Source organism: Salmo salar, chromosome 05 (assembly GCF_965601325.2).
Source record: "Salmo salar chromosome 05, fSalSal1, whole genome shotgun sequence".
Lineage (NCBI taxonomy): Eukaryota > Metazoa > Chordata > Actinopteri > Salmoniformes > Salmonidae > Salmo > Salmo salar.
This window is the reverse complement of record NC_138295.1, coordinates 64,692,935-64,711,391: the sequence shown is the minus strand read 5'-3', so window position 1 is coordinate 64,711,391 and position 18,457 is coordinate 64,692,935. Positions and strand designations below refer to the sequence as shown.

The window sequence follows — 18,457 nt, the reverse complement described above, 5'->3', positions numbered from 1 at the left end:
CTCTCTCTCAGATGGCCTGTTGGTGTACACAGCTCCAGTGGGTCATGTGATGCACCTGTCTGGCTCACCTGTGTACCTCAACGATTCTACCTACGATGGCAGCATAGAGGCAGGGTGAGCATCCTCCTCCTCTCTCAGCTCTGGGGGTATTGGCTGGCTACTTGAGATTGGTCTTCATCCTCCGTTGGCTTTTAGTTGGGTCCCACACAAATGCAACTTTTCCTCAGGTTGTCGCTGTAAAAGAGAATGTATTCTCAGCCAACCTACCTGGTAAAATATGGATGAATATATAAAGGAACCAGTAGCTAGCTGAAACATGGCCTCCAAAATCTGCAGACCCTCTCCGTTGCTGCTCTGCTCCTGGACTCATCCCATCTGTTAGTAGTGAACAGGGCCTTAGTGAGCCGCAGTCAGCCAAATGGCTTTAGTCTGTCATACACACACACACGAAACAACTCCTCTACCCAATGTTTATTTTCTATGTCCACCTAATCGAATAAGAATGAAATGATCTGGAGTCAGACTTTATTTGCTGAGGGAGTTGTACTCTGTTTCCAGACTGTATTGTCCAGGGATGGGGAGAAGTAGGGAGGTTATATTCACATATGCCTTTTTAATGGGGCACAACTGTTTTCATAGCGGGTGAGCTAACGGTTTTAACGCAACCCAGACCTATATACAGTGTGTGTGTGTGTGTGTGTGTGTGTGTGTGTGTGTGTGTGTGTGTGTGTGTGTGTGTGTGTGTGTGTGTGTGTGTGTGTGTGTGTGTGTGTGTGTGTGTGTGAAAGCTGAGACACAGGGGTCTGAGTTGTGTGTGTGTGTGTGTGTGTGTGTGTGTACAATGTATGACTGTGTATGCCTTGGCATGTGTACAGTATATGTATAACTGTGTAATAATGTGTGTGTACTGTATGTATGTGTTTAGGGTTCAGTTCGGAGGCCTGGGCCAGCTGTTTGACGGTGTGTTAGGAGGGGATGACTTCACAGAGACCAAGGAGCTGAGGGTGTGGCCGGGGTATGACTACCTGGGCTGGAGCAGAGAGGCTCTGGGGCAGGGCAGCGTTGACATCGAGTTCCACTTCGAAAAGACACGCAGCTTCCACACCATGCAGGTAAGTGTGTGTGTGTGTGTGTGTGTGTTAGTGTGTGTCTTATGTCTACGTGTGTCTCTGTCTGGTCTTTAAGTCCAAAAATCCCCCCCAAAATCCTTGGCTCACACAGTCCAATACGTCTCTATAAAACCTTCAAATGACCCATTATACAATAATGTTGACCAACATTACACAACACATAATAATATAATAATTGTTGTCACATCACTTTATATCTCTTTATCAATGTGTGACTAACCAGTAACACATTGTCTTAAATGACCCTTTCAGTCCCACCATCATATTAGCTTGTCATTTTCCTGTCGTTTATCATTGTTTGTCTGTAGTCTGTAGTCTAGGGGCCATTAGGTTGTATGACTGGCTGTATGTGTGGTTGTGGTTTGATGGTTTCTTTATGGTGAAATGTTGTTGTTATGTTGGAAGATTTTGGAATGTGTGAACCCAGTTTAATGTGAAGGAACCCAGTTTAATGTGAAGGAACCCAGTTTAATGTGAATGAACCCAGTTTAATGTGAATGAACCCAGTTTAATGTGAAGGAACCCAGTTTAATGTGAAGGAACCCAGTTTAATGTGAAGGAACCCAGTTTAATGTGAAGGAACCCAGTTTAATGTGAAGGAACCCAGTTTAATGTGAAGGAACCCAGTTTAATGTGAATGAACCCAGTTTAATGTGAATGAACCCAGTTTAATGTGAAGGAACCCAGTTTAATGTGAATGAACCCAGTTTAATGTGAAGGAACCCAGTTTAATGTGAATGAACCCAGTTTAATGTGTGAACCCAGTTTAATGTGTGAACCCAGTTTAATGTGAATGAACCCAGTTTAATGTGAAGGAACCCAGTTTAATGTGAATGAACCCAGTTTAATGTGAATGAACCCAGTTTATTTAATGTGAATGAACCCAGTTTAATGTGAAGGAACCCAGTTTAATGTGTGAACCCAGTTTAATGTGAAGGAACCCAGTTTAATGTGAATGAACCCAGTTTAATGTGAAGGAACCCAGTTTAATGTGAATGAACCCAGTTTAATGTGAAGGAACCCAGTTTAATGTGAAGGAACCCAGTTTAATGTGAATGAACCCAGTTTAATGTGAAGGAACCCAGTTTAATGTGAAGGAACCCAGTTTAATGTGAATGAACCCAGTTTAATGTCCTGTTGTTTTCTCTTCTGGAATGGAGTCAGTCTGGAATGTTGGTTAGGGCTGGGATTGGAGATTTGCCCACTATAAAAACACATATTATTAAATCCAATAAAACTTGAATGAAAGTGTATTTAAAACAATAAAATGAATGAGATAAAAGAAAACAAGCAGGAAGAATGAAAGAGATGAGTAAAGAAACAATATTGACCAGTTTGACTTTCCAGTCTAGATACAACCTTTTCAGTGTTACTCATTAGTTCCCCAATGCTATGTCGTTAAGGATGGGAATTCTTCAACTATCCCAGTGTTTTCCCAGTCCTCTTGGAATGCTGCACCTAAGCTATCTAAAGCTTTCTATCACTTTCCTAAAGGTTTTTCCTGACACGTTTTCCTGTGTTTTTGTTTTTCTATATAGATCGTTTCAATAACTTCTCCTGTAGTCTTTCCTCAATCCTGTTCCTGATGTATTCCTGATGTTTTTCCTGAGCTTAAGCAGTTTTTTCCCCTGTCTTTTTCCAATGCGTTCCCTGGTCTTATGTCAGCAAACATACACCTGAAGGGAATAGCACACAGTTCACATAAATAACTGCAGGAACATGAACCTGACAGTCTGCGATCTCTAAAGGGAGATATGTTCTCCAACCTTGTTCTAGGACGCTCTCGCAGGAGAGGAACGTGTTCCGTTACCTAGCTCGCTCTCTCTCTTCTCTCTTGTTCTCTCTTGTTCTCACTCTCTCTCTCGTTCTCTCTCTCTCGTTCTCTCCTGTTCTCTCTCTCTCTCTCGCTTGTTCTCTCTCTCATTCTCTTGTTCTCTCTCGTTCTCTTGTTCTCTCTAGTTCTCGTTCTCTTGTTCTCTCTAGTTCTCGTTCTCTTGTTCTCTCTAGTTCTCGTTCTCTTGTTCTCTCTAGTTCTCGTTCTCTTGTTCTCTCTAGTTCTCGTTCTCTTGTTCTCTCGTTCTTGTTCTCTCTCTCTTTCTTATTTTCTCTACTTTTACATATTTTTGATACTGAATTATCATATCTTCAACCAAAGCCTAATATTAGATAAAGGGAACCTGAGTGAACAAATAATACAACAATTACATTCTTGCGTAACTTAGTTTATAAAATAAATTAAATAACACCCAATACCCTTTATGCTCAATAACTGGTTGTGCCACCTTTAACTGCAATGACTCCAACCAAACGCTTCCTGTAGTTGTTGATCAGTCTCTCACGTCGCTGTGGAGGAATTTTGTCACACTCTTCCATGCAGAACGGCTTTAACTCAGTAACATTTGTGGGTTTTCAAGCATGAACTGCTCGTTTTAATGTCCTGCCACAACAACTCAATTGGGGTTAGGTCTTAGCCATTTTCATGTAGAATTGATTGTGTATTTTGGATAATTTTCTTGCTGCATGACCCAGATGCGCTTCAGCTTCAACTCAGACGGATGGTCTGACATTCTCCTGTAGAATTCTCTGATACAGAGCAGAATTCATGGTTCCTTCTATTAAGACAATCATCCGGGTCCTGAGGCAGCAAAGCATCCCCAAACCATCACCATGCTTGACCGTTGGTAGGAGTTTCTTACTGTGGAATGCAGTGTTTGGTTTTCTCCAGCCATAATGGGAACCATGTCGTCCAAGAAGTTATACTGTTGACTCATTGTTCATATAACATTCTTCCAAGAGTCTTGATGATCATCCAGGTGCTATTTGGCAAATTTGAGTCAACTTTTTGGACGAGATGGGTCACATCCTCCACAGCGGTATGAGAGAATGGACTCATTTAGTTGCAGCCATTGCAGTTAAAGGTGTCACAACCCGTTATTGAGCTAGCGTCCCACCTGGCCAACATCCAGTGAAATTGCAGAGCGCCAAGTTCAAAAACAGAAATACTCATTATGAAAATTCATGAAACATACAAGTGTTATACATGGGGTTAAAGATAAACTTCTTGTTAATCCAACCACGGTGTCAGATTTCAAAAAGGCTTTACGGCGAAAGCAAACCATGCGATTATCTGAGAACAGCGCCCAGCAGACAAATCATAACAAACAGTAACCAGCCAAGTAGAGGAGTCAGAAATAGTGATAAAAGTCAGAAATAGTGATAAAATTAATCACTTACCTTTGATCTTCATATGTTTGCACTCACAAGACTCCCATTTACTCAATAAATGTTTGTTTTGTTCGATAAAGTCCATATTTATATCCAAAAACCTCCATTTTGTTAGCGCGTTTTGTTCAATAACCCACTGTCTCAAACAACATCCGGTGAAATTGCAGAGCGTGAAACTCAACAAAACAGAAATTCTCATAATAAACATACATAAAAGATAAAAATATTATACACCAGCTTAAAGATAAACTTTTTGTTAATCCAACCCGCTGTGTCAGATTTCAAAAAAGCTTTACGGCGAAAGCAAACCATGCGATTATCTGAGAACAGCGCCCAGCAGACAAATCATTACAAACAGTTAGCAGCCAAGAAGAGGAGTAACATAAGTCAGAAATAGAGATAAAATGTATCACTTACCTTTGATGATCTTCATATGGTTGCACTCCGAAGACTCCATGTTTCACAATAAATGTTCGTTTTGTTCGATAATGTCCCTCTTTATGTCCAAAAACCTCCGTTTTGTTGGTGCGTATTGTTCAGCAATCCATTGGAACAAAGCGCGGTCACAACAGACAGACACAAAATCAAAAAAGTATAATAAAAGTTTGTAGAAACATGTCAAACGATGTTTAAAATCAATCCTCAGGTTGTTTTTGTCATAAATTATCAATAATATTTAAACCGGATAAAAGCTTCGTCAATAGAAAAAGGAGAAACAAGAAAGGCGCGCTCCCGATCACGCGCTGGACTCATGTCTGGAAATTTCCACTGTCCACTCATTGAAAGTGCTGTATCTCCCTCATTTTTCAGAGTAAAAGCCTGAAACAATGCCTAAAGACTGGCCACATGTAGAAGAAGCCATAGAGATTGTGAACTGGGTCCTAAGTCTTTGTATGGTGGATAGGCTTTCAATGGAAAAACAGCCTTTCAAAATAATAGTACTTCCTGGATGGATTTTCCTCGGGTTTTTGCCTGCCATATCAGTTCTGTTATACTCACAGACATTATTTTAACAGTTTTGGAAACTTTAGAGTGTTTACTATTATATGCATATCCTAGCTTCTGGGCCTGAGTAGCAGGCAGTTTACTATGGGCATGCTTTTCATCCAAAATTCCCGAATGCTGCCCCCTACCCTAGTGAAGTTAAGGGGGCAATTACTTTTTCACACAGGGGAATTGGGTGTTGCGTCACTTTGTTAACCAAAATGTGTACTTATTTTAATATTTGTAAGCTCAGGTTCCCTTTATCTAATATCAGGTTTTGGTTGAAGATCTGATTATTCAGTATCAAAAATATGCAAAAATAGAGAAAATCAGAATGTGGCAAATACTTTTGTACCTTTTTTTATTTATCCAGGTGAATCGATTTGAGAACAAAATTATTATTTACAATGACGGCCTAATAAGGGTCTGTTCTCCTCTAACCTACTTGTCATATGTTCCTTGTTCCATGTTCTTTCATTAACATTTCAGTCAGTTAGTAGGATGTTTTCATATAACTCAGAAATAAGTGCATTCAAGTAAGTGAGCAGAAACATGTTCTAGAAGAATGCAACGGGAACACTTAAGCACGAAATAACAAGAACATAATGTATGTTTTCTAGCCAGGCCTGTGCAGATCAGATTACCCAGCAGGCTTTGCTTTGTTGAATTATTAGGCCCCCTCCAGATTACAATCAGTTACATGTTAACCTCAGCGTTGTGTTCCAGGAGTGTGCATGAGTGCATATATGGGTGTGTGTGTTTGTATTATACTGGTCCACATGTGGTTTTAGTTAGAGAGGTTTTCCCTACAGTAAGTGTCAGGTTAATGACTAACCTGTCAGTAGTCTTAATACCAGCCCTTCCTTCCCCATTAAAGGAAACATTTCTCTCTCACCCTTTATTTCCCTCCAGATGCCCTATCCCTCTTTCCCTTTCCTCTCTGTATTCCCCGCTCCCTGGCTATTCTATTCTCTACCTTTCCCCCTTGAATCTCTCTCTCTCTCTCTCTCTCTCTCTCTCTCTCTCTCTCTCTCTCTCTCTCTCTCTCTCTCTCTCTCTCTCTCTCTCTCTCTCTCTCTCTCTCAGCAGTGATAGGTTCCATCTATGTCTATAGACTTTCTCTCCTGCCGTGTCCCTCTGGAGAAAATACATTTTACAGCCCACCAATCAACCTCTCCTTTTCCCCCTCTTATTCTCACCCCTCTTTTCTTTCTCTTCTTTTCCCTCTCATACTTTGTCACTTTCCACTTTCACTCATTTGCATTTATAGCCGATTCACAACAATGTTGCCAAAGCAATCAAGAGTCAACAGGATTTAAATCATGTTTTTAATTTCATGTTTTAATTGAATGCCCCCCTCTCCCCCTCCAACTTAAAAAGATAGTTCGCACATTGACCATTTCTTTATGCAGAGTTTTGTTATTTTCCACCAAGTACCTCAGTGTAATGTGATGTTCCTATTATAAAGAGGTAGCACATGGTCATAACAATGCTAATGATGCATTATAACTGCAGGGTTTTAGTGTTACTATTTTTAAAATCAAGATCAGGTGGGCCTTCACACTTCAGAAAACAAAGGAAAGGAGGGGTGCTCAACAACAATGACAAAAATCATGAGAATGGCTTATCAAGAAAAACTTCCAAAAGGACTAATTCGAGGTAACAAGAAGTTGGAGCATAGTTAAAGCACGGACTATGTTATTGCTGTTCCTAGGCCGTCATTGAAAATAAGAATTTGTTCTTAACTGACATGCCTTGTTAAATAAAGGTAAAATAAAATAAAAAATTGCACGTCACTGCATCGAAGCCGACCATGGCTTACCTTCCTCCCTGTGCTTTGTAGTTTCACCAAGATGAGGTGACATACACCTTAGCCAAATACATTTAAACTCAGTTTTTCACAATTCCTGACATTCAATCCTTGTAAAAATTCCCTGTCTTAGGTCAGTTAGGATCACCACTTTATTTTAAGAATGTGAAATGTCAGAATAATAGTGGAGAGAATTATTTATTTCAGCTTTTATTTCTTTAATCACATTCCCAGTGGGTCAGAAGTTTACATACACTCAATTAGTATTTGGCAGCATTGCCTTTAAATTGTTTAACTTGGGTCAAATGTTTCGGGTAGCCTTCCACAAGCTTCCCACAATAAGTTGGGGGAATTTTGGCCCATTCCTCCTGACAGAGCTGGTGTAACTGACTGAGTTTTGTAGGCCTCCTTGCTCGCACATGCTTTTTCAGTTCCGCCCACAAATGTTCTATGGGACTGCGGTCAGAGCTTTGTGATGGCCACTCCAATACCTTGACTTTGTTGTCCATAAGCCATTTTGCCACAACTTTGGAAGTATGCTTGGGGTCATTGTCCATTTGGAAGACCCATTTGCGACCAAGCTTTAACTTCTTGACTGATGTCTTGAGATGTTGCTTCAATATATCCACATAATGTTCCTCCTCATGATGCCATCTATTTTGTGAAGTGCACCAGTCCCTCCTGCAGCAAAGCACCCCCACAACATGATGTTGCCACCCCCGTGCTTCACGGTTGGGATGGTGTTCTTTGGCTTGCAAGCCTCCCCCTTTTTCCTCCAAACATAACGATGGTCATTATGGCCAAACAGTTCTATTTTTGTTTCATCAGACCAGAGAACATTTCTCCAAAAGTACGATCTTTGTCCCCATGTGCAGTTGAAAACCGTAGTCTGGCTTTTTTATGGCGGGTTTTGGAGCAGTGGCTTCTGCCTTGCTGAGTGGCCTTTCAGGTTATGTCGATATAGGACTCATTTTACTGTGGATATAGATACTTTTGTACCTGTTTCCTCCAGCATCTTCACAAGGTCCTTTGCTGTTGTTCTGGGATTGATTTGCACTTTTCACACCGAAGTACGTTTATCTCTAGGAGACAGAACGCATCTCCTTCCTGAGCGGTATGACGGCTGCGTGGTCCCATGGTGTTTATACTTGCGTACTATTGTTTGTACAGATGAACGTGGTACCTTCAGGCGTTTGGAAATTGCTCCCAAGGATGAACCAGACTTGTGGACGTCTACAATTTTTTCTGAGGTCTTTGCTGATTTCTTTTGATTTCCCCATGATGTCAAGCAAAGAGGCACTGCGTTTGAAGGTAGGCCTTGAAATACATCCACAGGTACACCTCCAATTGACTAAAATGATGTCAATTAGCTTATCAGAAGCTTCTAAAGCCATTACATCATTTTCTGGAATTTTCCAAGCTGTTTAAAGGCACAGTCAACTTAGTGTATGTAAACTTCTGACCCACTGGAATTGTGATAGTGTCTGTCTGTAAACAATTGTTGGAAAACTTACTTGTGTCATGCACAAAGTAGATGTCCTAACCGACTTGCCAAAACTATAGTTTGTTAAAACCTCTTTGGGCTAGGTGGGGCGCTAGTGACCCACCTCGACAACATCCGGTGAAATTGCAGAGCGCGAAATTCAAAATACAAAAAATGTAATATTAAACATTCATGAACATACAAGTGTACTACATCATTTAAAAGCTTCACTTGTTAATCCAACCGCGTTGTCAGATTTCAAAAAGGCTTTACGGCAAAAGCAAACCATGCGATTATCTGAGGACAGTGCCCCGCATACAAAAGCATTAAAAACATTTTCCAAACCAGCAGAGGTGTCACAAAAGTCAGAAATAGCGATATAATAATTCACTTACCTTTGAAGATCTTCCTCTGTTTGCAGTCCCAGCTACACAACAAATGGTTTTGTTCGATAAAGACTACACAAGACTACAGTCCAAAATGAGAGCCACCTTGAAAACTACAATGACTAACTCATTTTTCAAAAAACAAGGCTGAAACCCTTTCTAAAGACTGTTGACATCTAGTGGAAGCCATAGGAACTGCAATCTGGGAGGATTTTCTTTGAATATCCCAATGACAAGCATTTCAATGGGTGGTGACCTCAAAAAAAAAAAAAAAATTGAATCTGGATGGATTCTCCTCGGGTTTTCGCCTGCCATATCAGTTCTGTTTTCTATCCAATGCTACCAATTAGATGCATTTCCTAGCTTCTGGGCATGAGTAACAGGCAGTTTACTTTGGGCACGTCAGTCATCCGAACTTGCGAATACTGCCCCCTAGCCTTAAGAAGTTTTAACAACAAATTTGTGGAGTGGTTGAAAAATGAGTTTTAATGACTCCAACCTAAGTGTATGTGAACTTCCGACTTCAACTGTATATTTTGACATGGCCTATTGACTAACGAGACACATTATTTATCTCATTATTAGTATTATTTTGTGCTATAATTTGCCATTTACCTTGAAATATATTATTATGATAATCTTGGTATATTGTTGTGTCTCAATGGGCCACTAGGCTATAAATAGGAGGTAGGTGCAATGGTCAGGTCACTCGGAGGAAGACGTCAGCTTGACGTTGAAACATCAGTGACCTGTTTGCATCCTTTACAATGGATTAAAGTGAGCTAAAATAAATACATCTCTGCCTTTTTTGTTGCTTTCTCCAACTCCTTTCTGCCTTGAATTAGTCCTTCTGGAAGTTTTTCTTGATAAACCCTTCTCATTGTTATAAATATGTTCATTATCTTATTAACTTTCTCCCCTTCCTTTCTCTTCCTCCTCCCCTCTCCCCCTCTCTCTTCCCTCCCCCTCCCCCATCCAGGTCCACAGTAATAACCGCCACACCCAGGGTGTGAGGGTCTTCAGTAAGGTAGAGTGTCAGTTTAAACCTGGCCTGTTACTCCCCTGGTCCTCGCCCCCCCTCTCTCTGGCTGTACCCCTGGAGGACCTGAAGGACCCCTCCTCACGCCCCATCTCCCTGCCCCTGGGGGGTCGCCCCGCCCAGATCTTACGCTGCCAGTTTGCCTTCGCAGACCGATGGATGCTCATCTCTGAGATCTCCTTCTACTCTGGTACGTTCAGGGTATTGCTCTCTTTCACTGCCTTTCATTCTCACTCCTCTTCTCTCCTTTTCTCTCTGATTCTCAGTCTCTCTCTCCCCTTCTACTCTGTGGGATTCATGGTTATCTCTGATTGTCTTAGGAAGTTGATCATCCTATTCTTGTTTATCCCCATCTCTCTCTCAGAGCCGTATGGGGAGGGTGTCGACCCCGTGGACACGGGCTCTGCTCTTCCTGCTCTTCCTGCTCCTCCGGTCTCCTCCGCTACTCCTCCTCCTCCTGTCTTCCCCTCCTCCGTCAGCCCCGCCCTCAACCACAACTCCTCCAACTTCACTAGCGTTCCCTCAGGTGAGTCGCCTCTCTCTCATCCCGGTTCGTCTCATCCCCCTCTATTCCATTCATCCCCCTTTCGTCCCACTCTCCTCTCATCCCTCATCCTTTCCCCTTCCTTCCCACCTTCCCCATTTTCACCCCTCCTCCATTACTATTCCATTCCCCTCTCTCCTCTCCCCTTTCTCCTCCTCTCTCCTCTCCTTCTCCCTCTCCCTCTTGCCCCTCGACCCACCAGTTGTGATGAGTGTGGGCATGCAGTGTTCTAAGTCGTGTGTTTAACCTCTATGGGCTAGGTGGGACGCAAGCGTCCCACCCGTGGTGCACTCCATCAACAGCAGGTGCATTTCAAGAGCGGCAAATTTGAATCCAAATAAATGTCAAAATTCAAATTTTTCAAACATACAACTATTTTACACCCTTTGAAAGATAAACATCTCCTTAATCTAACCACGTTTTACGATTTCAAAAAGGTTTTACGGCGAAAGCATAAATTTAGAGTATGTTAGGACAGTACATTTACAAGAGTTGTGTGTAATGTTTTGTCAATTCAAAGACAGGGTCACCAAAACCATAAAACCAGCTAAAATGATGCACTAACCTTTTACAATCTCCATCAGATGACACTCCTAGGACATTATGTTAGACAATGCATGCATTTTTAGTTCTATCAAGTTCATATTTATATCCAAAAACAGCGTTTTACTATGGCATTGATGTTGAGGAAATCGTTTCCCTCCAATAACCGGCAGTCAAGTCAGCACCACAAATTAAATAATTAAAATTAGAAAACATTGGTAAAATATTATATTGTCATTTAAAGAATTATAGATTTACATCTCTTGAACGCAATCAACTTGCCAGATTTAAAAATAACCTTACTGGGAAATCACACTTTGCAATAATCTGAGCACTGCGCCCAGAAAAATACGCGTTGCGATACAGACTAGCCGTCATGTTGGGGAGATCTAAAATCGAAAATACTATGTAAATAATCCATTACCTTTGATTCTCTTCATCAGATGTCACTTCCAGGTATCACAGGTCCATAACGAATGTAGTTTTGTTCAAAAAAGCTCATCATTTATGTCCAAAAATCTCCGTCTTGTTAGCACATGATCTAAGCCCGCCGGACTTCACTTCATGAACGAGGGGAAAAAATATATTTACGTTCGTTCAAACATGTCAAACGTTGTATAGCATAAATCATTAGGGCCTTTTTTAACCAGAACATGAATAATATTCAAGGTGGACGAATGCATTCTCTTTTATAACGTATTGGAACGAGGGTACCCAACATGAACTCGCGCGCCAGGTGTCTAATGGGCCATCATCGTTCCATGGCTCTTGTTCGGTCAGATCTCCCTCCAGAAGACTCAAAACACTTTGTAAAGGCTGGTGACATCTAGTGGAAGCAATAGGAAGTGCCAAAATATTCCTCAGCCCCTGTGTTTTTCAATGGCATAGGTTTAAAGGTAATACAACACATCAGGTATCCACTTCCTGTCAGAAAATGTCTCAGGGTTTTGCCTGCCAAATGAGTTCTGTTATACTCACAGACACCATTCAAACAGTTTTATAAACTTTAGGGTGTTTTCTATCCATATATAATAAGTATATGCATATTCTAGTTACTGGGTAGGATTAGTAACCAGATTAAATCGGGTACATTTTTTTATCCAGCCGTGCAAATACTGCCCCCTAGCCCTAACAGGTTAAAGCAGTTCCAAAAACATGCAATGACAAAAGGACAGGGTATAAGAAGTAACCACACCACCCAGTGCTGGATATCAAGGTAGAAAGGAGCCATGTGTGAGCCGCCTCCTCCTCTGTCCATCATGCTGTTAAAGCCCCTGTCCTCAGTCCAACCTCACACAACAGCCGTCTACACTGCAGCTTTGTGCAGCTTTGTCTGGCAACATGGTCGTCTACAGAATAATACATCTTTGTTGTCCACGTGGAGTTGGACATCTCATATGCTACATATCATCACTCTCATGCTTTTCAGTACCTTTTCAGTACACTCTTCTCCTCTGTCTTATCACTCCTTCCATCCCTCGTTCCTCCAGAACCCCCCACCACCAACCCCATGATGGACAGCACGGGTAACAGCACACTGTCAGGTGAGAGAGAGAGAGGGGTGGAAAGAGGGAAAGGACATTTCCCCTGATAACTGGTCTGTTTAACACAGCTTAGAGCTGTCCTGAGACCATGAGGGGTTCAGAAGGAGAGAAAAGAGGGATGAAGGGCAGGAGGGAAGGATGGAGCGGTAGAGTTAATGTTTTGACTCTGGGCCAAAGAGTGTAACACACTAACACAGCATGTTGCTTTGTGGTACCTCATCATATTCACATACAACAACGCCACTGCTTCCTTCCTGTGATCTCCCTAACTGCATGTTGACGGAACCAACGGAACCACTGTGGAACTAAGGAACATCAGATCATGGAACACCAGACAATTACAGGTCTTTTTAGAGGGCGGCAGTGGGTTCCACTGTGGTGGGTGTGTAGTGCTATGTCTGTCTTAACGGCTATGGTTGTGTGGCTATGGATGTGTTTGTTTGAGTATGTGCGCATGCCGAGAGAGAGATCTCACTTTACAACACTGTTTTGCATGTTTGAGCTGAACTCATAAACTGTGTGCATTCTATTTCCTATATAATCAGAGCTGCTGCTCTCATGCAAGGTCATCTGGAACAGAAAACACAACTAAAACATTCTGTCCCCAAGACCAGCCCTGAGGCTTTCACAGACCTCCCCGGCATACGCACGCACGCACACACACACACACACACACACACACACACACACACACACACACACACACACGCACACACGCACACACGCACACACACACACACACACACACACACACACACACACACACACACACACACACACACACACACACACACACACACACACACACACCCAGACAGTCAGTGAGCTTGATGAAAGTATTTGGGTGTGACAGACAGATGCGTTCTCAGCAGTTCCCTCTCTGACTATGTAGACCGTGTTAATACACAGACTGCAAAGCACATTAACACTTACACATTTACTGATGAAATACTGACTCTCTCACGTACCACACATGGCTTTGGAAAGAATTAAGAGAGCACTGTAAAATGATCAGTTTCTCTGGTTTTACTATTTATAGGTAAGTGTTTGGGTAAAATTAACATTTTAGATTTATTCTATAAACTACTGACAACATTTCTCCCAAATTCCAAATAAAAATATTGTCATTTAGGACATTTATTTGCAGAAAATGACAACTGGTCAAAATAACAAAAATATGCAGTGTTGTCAGATCTTCCACCAAGTTTCACAGTGGGTGTGAGACCTGGAGAGGCCTATAAGCCACAGTGTCTCCACCCACTGTGAGACCTGGTGGAGGATCGGTGATGATCTGGGGTTGCTTCAGCAAGGCTGGAATCTGGCAGATTTGTCTTTGTGAAGGACGCATGAATCAGTCACGTACAAGGTTGTCCTGGAAGAAAACTAGCTTCCTTCTGCTCTGACAATGTTCCCCAACTCTGAGGATTGGTTTTTCCAGCAGGACAATGCTCTATGCCACACAGCCAGGCCAATCAAGGTGTGTATGGAGGACCACCAGATCAAGACCCTGTCATGACCAGCCCAATCTCCAGACCTCAACCCCATTGAAAACCTCTGCATCTTTTTGTTATTTTGACCAGGTCGTTTTCTGCAAATAAATGCTCTAAATGACAATATTTTTATTTGGAATTTGGGAGAAATGTTGTCAGTAGATTATAGAATAAATCTAAAATGTTCATTTTACCCAAACACTTACCTATAAATAGTAAAACCAGAGAAACTGATCATTTTGCAGTGGTCTCTTCATTTTTTCCAGAGCTGTATACTGTCGCAAACACACACATGCACTTCATTACGTTTATGTTCTTCTCAGGGGCCGACTTCGTTGCTGTGAGCCCGAGGGCGGGCCTTCCTGTCGCCAAGGACGACAGCAGCAACACAGCCATCCTGATTGGCTGCCTGGTGGGCATCATCCTGCTGCTATTGACTGTGATCGCTGTCATTCTGTGGAGGCAATACTGGAAGAAGATACTGGGCAAGGTGAAGGAGGAAAGGCTTTCAGCATGACTTTCAAAATGGCTACCACTATCTGTCTCACGTATCTTTACATTCTTACTTAGTAGTAATGTAGTCTGTCCAGTAACGTGTGAGAATGTATGTGTGTGTGTGTGTGTGTGTGTGTGTGTCGCGTATGCATGCGCTGGCTTACGTGTGTGTGTGTTTTGCTAACCCTCTCCTTGTCCTCTCCAGGCCCAGGGCAGTCTGTCCAGTGACGAGTTGCGTGTCCATCTGTCCGTCCCCTCGGACAACGTGGTGATCAACAACACACACAGCTACTCCAGCCGCTACCAGCGTATACACACATTCCCTGACGACAGGGACAGGGAGCGCTGCGACGGAGAGGGAGAGTACCAGGAGCCCAGCGCACTGCTCCGACCACGAGACCACACTGGACGAGACAGCACCGGACGAGACAGCACCGGTAAGACATGGTCGCAGTAAGACCGCAAACACACTGAGAGAGTGTCAGTTTGACACATAGTTAGAAAGACACACACAGACAGACAGGCAGGCGGGCAGGCGGGCAGGCGGACAGGCGGACAGGCGGACAGACGGATAGACGGATAGACGGATAGACGGATAGACAGATAGACAGATAGATAGATAGATAGATAGATAGATAGATAGATAGATAGATAGATAGATAGATAGATATCCAGACAGATAGATAGATAGATGGATGGATAGATAGATAGATATCCAGACAGATAGATCGATCGATAGATATCCAGACAGATAGATAGATAGATAGATATCCAGACAGATGGATAGATATCCAGATATCCAGACAGATGGATAGATATCCAGACAGATGGATAGATATCCAGACAGATGCATAGATATCCAGATATCCAGACAGATGGATAGATATCCAGATATCCAGACAGATGGATAGATATCCAGATATCCAGACAGATGGATAGATAGATATCCAGACAGACGGATAGATAAATATCCAGACAGACAGATAGATAGATATCCAGACAGACAGATGGATAGATATCCAGACAGACAGATGATGGATAGATATCCAGACAGACAGATAGATAGATATCCAGACAGACAGACATATGGATATCCAGATAGATTCCAGACAGATGGATAGATATCCAGACAGACAGATGGATAGATATCCAGACAGACAGATGGATAGATATCCAGACAGACAGATGGATGGATAGATATCCAGACAGACAGATGGATAGATATCCAGACAGACAGATGGATAGATATCCAGATAGATAGACAGACGGATGGATATCCAGATAGATAGACAGACGGATGGATATCCAGACAGACAGACATATGGATATCCAGATAGATTCCAGACAGATATCCAGACAGATGGATAGATATCCAGACAGACAGACATATGGATATCCAGATAGATTCCAGACAGATATCCAGACAGATGGATAGATATCCAGACAGACAGATGGATAGATATCCAGACAGACAGATGGATAGATATCCAGACAGACAGATGGATAGATATCCAGACAGACAGATAGATGATATCCAGATAGATAGACAGACAGATGGATATCCAGACAGACAGATAGATAGATATCCAGACAGACAGACATATGGATATCCAGATAGATAGACAGATGGATATCCAGATAGATAGACAGATGGATATCCAGACAAACAGACAGACAGACAGACAGACAGGCAGACAGACAGACAGACAGACAGACAGACAGATGGGTATCCAGACAGACAGATGGATAGACAGATGGGTATCCAGACAGACAGACAGATGGGTATCTAGACAGATGGGTATCCAGACAGACGGGTATCCAGACAGACAGACAGATGGGTATCCAGACAGACAGACAGACAGACAGACAGACGGGTATCCAAACAGACAAACAAACAGACAGACGGGTATCCAAACAGACAAACAGACAGACAGACGGGTATCCAAACAGACAGACAGACAGACAGACGGGTATCCAAACAGACAGACAGACAGACAGACAGACAGACAGACAGACAGACAGACAGACAGACAGACAGACAGACAGACAGACAGACAGACAGACAGATGGACGGGTATCCAGACAGACAGACGGACGGGTATCCAGACAGACAGACGGACGGGTATCCAGACAGACAGACGGACGGGTATCCAGACAGACAGACGGACGGGTATCCAGACAGACAGACGGATGGGTATCCAGACAGACAGACGGACGGGTATCCAGACAGACAGACGGACGGGTATCCAGACAGACAGACGGACGGGTATCCAGACAGACAGACGGACGGGTATCCAGACAGACAGACAGACAGACAGACAGACAGACAGACAGACAGACAGACAGACAGACGGGTATCCAGACAGACGGGTATCCAGACAGACGGGTATCCAGACAGACGGGTATCCAGACAGACGGGTATCCAGACAGACGGGTATCCAGACAGACGGGTATCCAGACAGACAGACAGACAGACAGACAGACAGACAGACAGACAGACAGACAGACAGACAGACAAATACATTGAACTGGTACTGGAGAAAGTGCTGTATTATTGGAAGAAAGAAAATCAAATCTAGCAACTGCTATATCAATTAGCCAGTTGATTTGGCTAGAAAAAGAGGAGACGTGGTACAGTAAACACACAAAGGAGATGTGTTACAGTAAACACACAAAGGAGATGTGTTACAGTAAACACACAAAGGAGATGTGGTACAGTAAACACACAAAGGAGATGTGTTACAGTAAACACACAAAGGAGATGTGGTACAGTAAACACACAAAGGAGATGTGGTACAGTAAACACACAAAGGAGATGGAGATGTGGTACAGTAAACACACAAAGGAGAAGGAGATGGTGGTACAGTAAACACACAAAGGAGATGTGGTACAGTAAACACACAAAGGAGATGTGGTACAGTAAACACACAAAGGAGATGTGGTACAGTAAACACACAAAGGAGAAGGAGATGTGGTACAGTAAACACACAAAGGAGAAGGAGATGTGGTACAGTAAACACACAAAGGAGAAGGAGATGTGGTACAGTAAACACACAAAGGAGAAGGAGATGTGGTACAGTAAACACACAAAGGAGAAGGAGATGTGGTACAGTAAACACACAAAGGAGAAGGAGATGTGGTACAGTAAACACACAAAGGAGAAGGAGACGTGGTACAGTAAACACACAAAGGAGATGTGGTACAGTAAACACACAACAGGATACAACAGATCGAACACTAAAACTTAACATGACACCATCAGATCCTGCTGATAGACACAGACTGGCAAATAGGGGACACACACACACACACACACACACACACACACACACACACACACACACACACACACACACACACACACACACACACACACACACACAGGGCATAAGAGACCTATTGTTGACTGACAGGAAGGGAAGAGTGAGAGAGAGCATTCCTAGTTGCTCTGCGCTGCAGGCGGCCGCTATGCTGTCTTTACTATCCACTGTGTGAGATTTGAACAATGTCACATATTATACAGAAGAATAACAATATCACAGAAACGTTATCATGCTGAATAACAGAAATATTATCCTCCCACATGTACTTTATACTCCTGTGGGTGTTACATTTGTTCATTGTCTGAGTTGTGTTAACCTTGCCTGGTCTTTGCTCTGCTGACCTGTTCTGTTCTCCCCAACTTAATGCATCCTTCCCCTTGTATAGTCACTGGTGTGTTTCGCTAACTTGTGTTGTGTTTTTGTTGTGCTGTGTTGTGCTGTACTGTGTTGTGCTGTTTGCC

At 42.7% G+C, this 18,457-nt stretch overlaps 1 protein-coding gene across 4 annotated transcripts in view; it reads left to right on the top strand.

Moving 5' to 3' along the window:
• The window catches only part of ddr1 (discoidin domain receptor tyrosine kinase 1), a 67,675-nt gene that overhangs the window by 42,789 nt on the left and 6,429 nt on the right, over positions 1-18,457 (top strand). For 3 of the 4 annotated variants that reach the window (XM_014200988.3, XM_014200989.3, XM_014200986.3), the window contains exons 7-13: positions 12-114; positions 926-1,112; positions 9,998-10,247; positions 10,422-10,583; positions 12,635-12,688; positions 14,502-14,668; positions 14,879-15,110. In XM_014200988.3, the coding sequence (XP_014056463.2) occupies positions 12-114; positions 926-1,112; positions 9,998-10,247; positions 10,422-10,583; positions 12,635-12,688; positions 14,502-14,668; positions 14,879-15,110 (1,155 nt within the window). The remainder of the gene's footprint in view (positions 1-11; positions 115-925; positions 1,113-9,997; positions 10,248-10,421; positions 10,584-12,634; positions 12,689-14,501; positions 14,669-14,878; positions 15,111-18,457) is intronic. The other variant, XM_014200987.3, reaches the window with a different exon arrangement.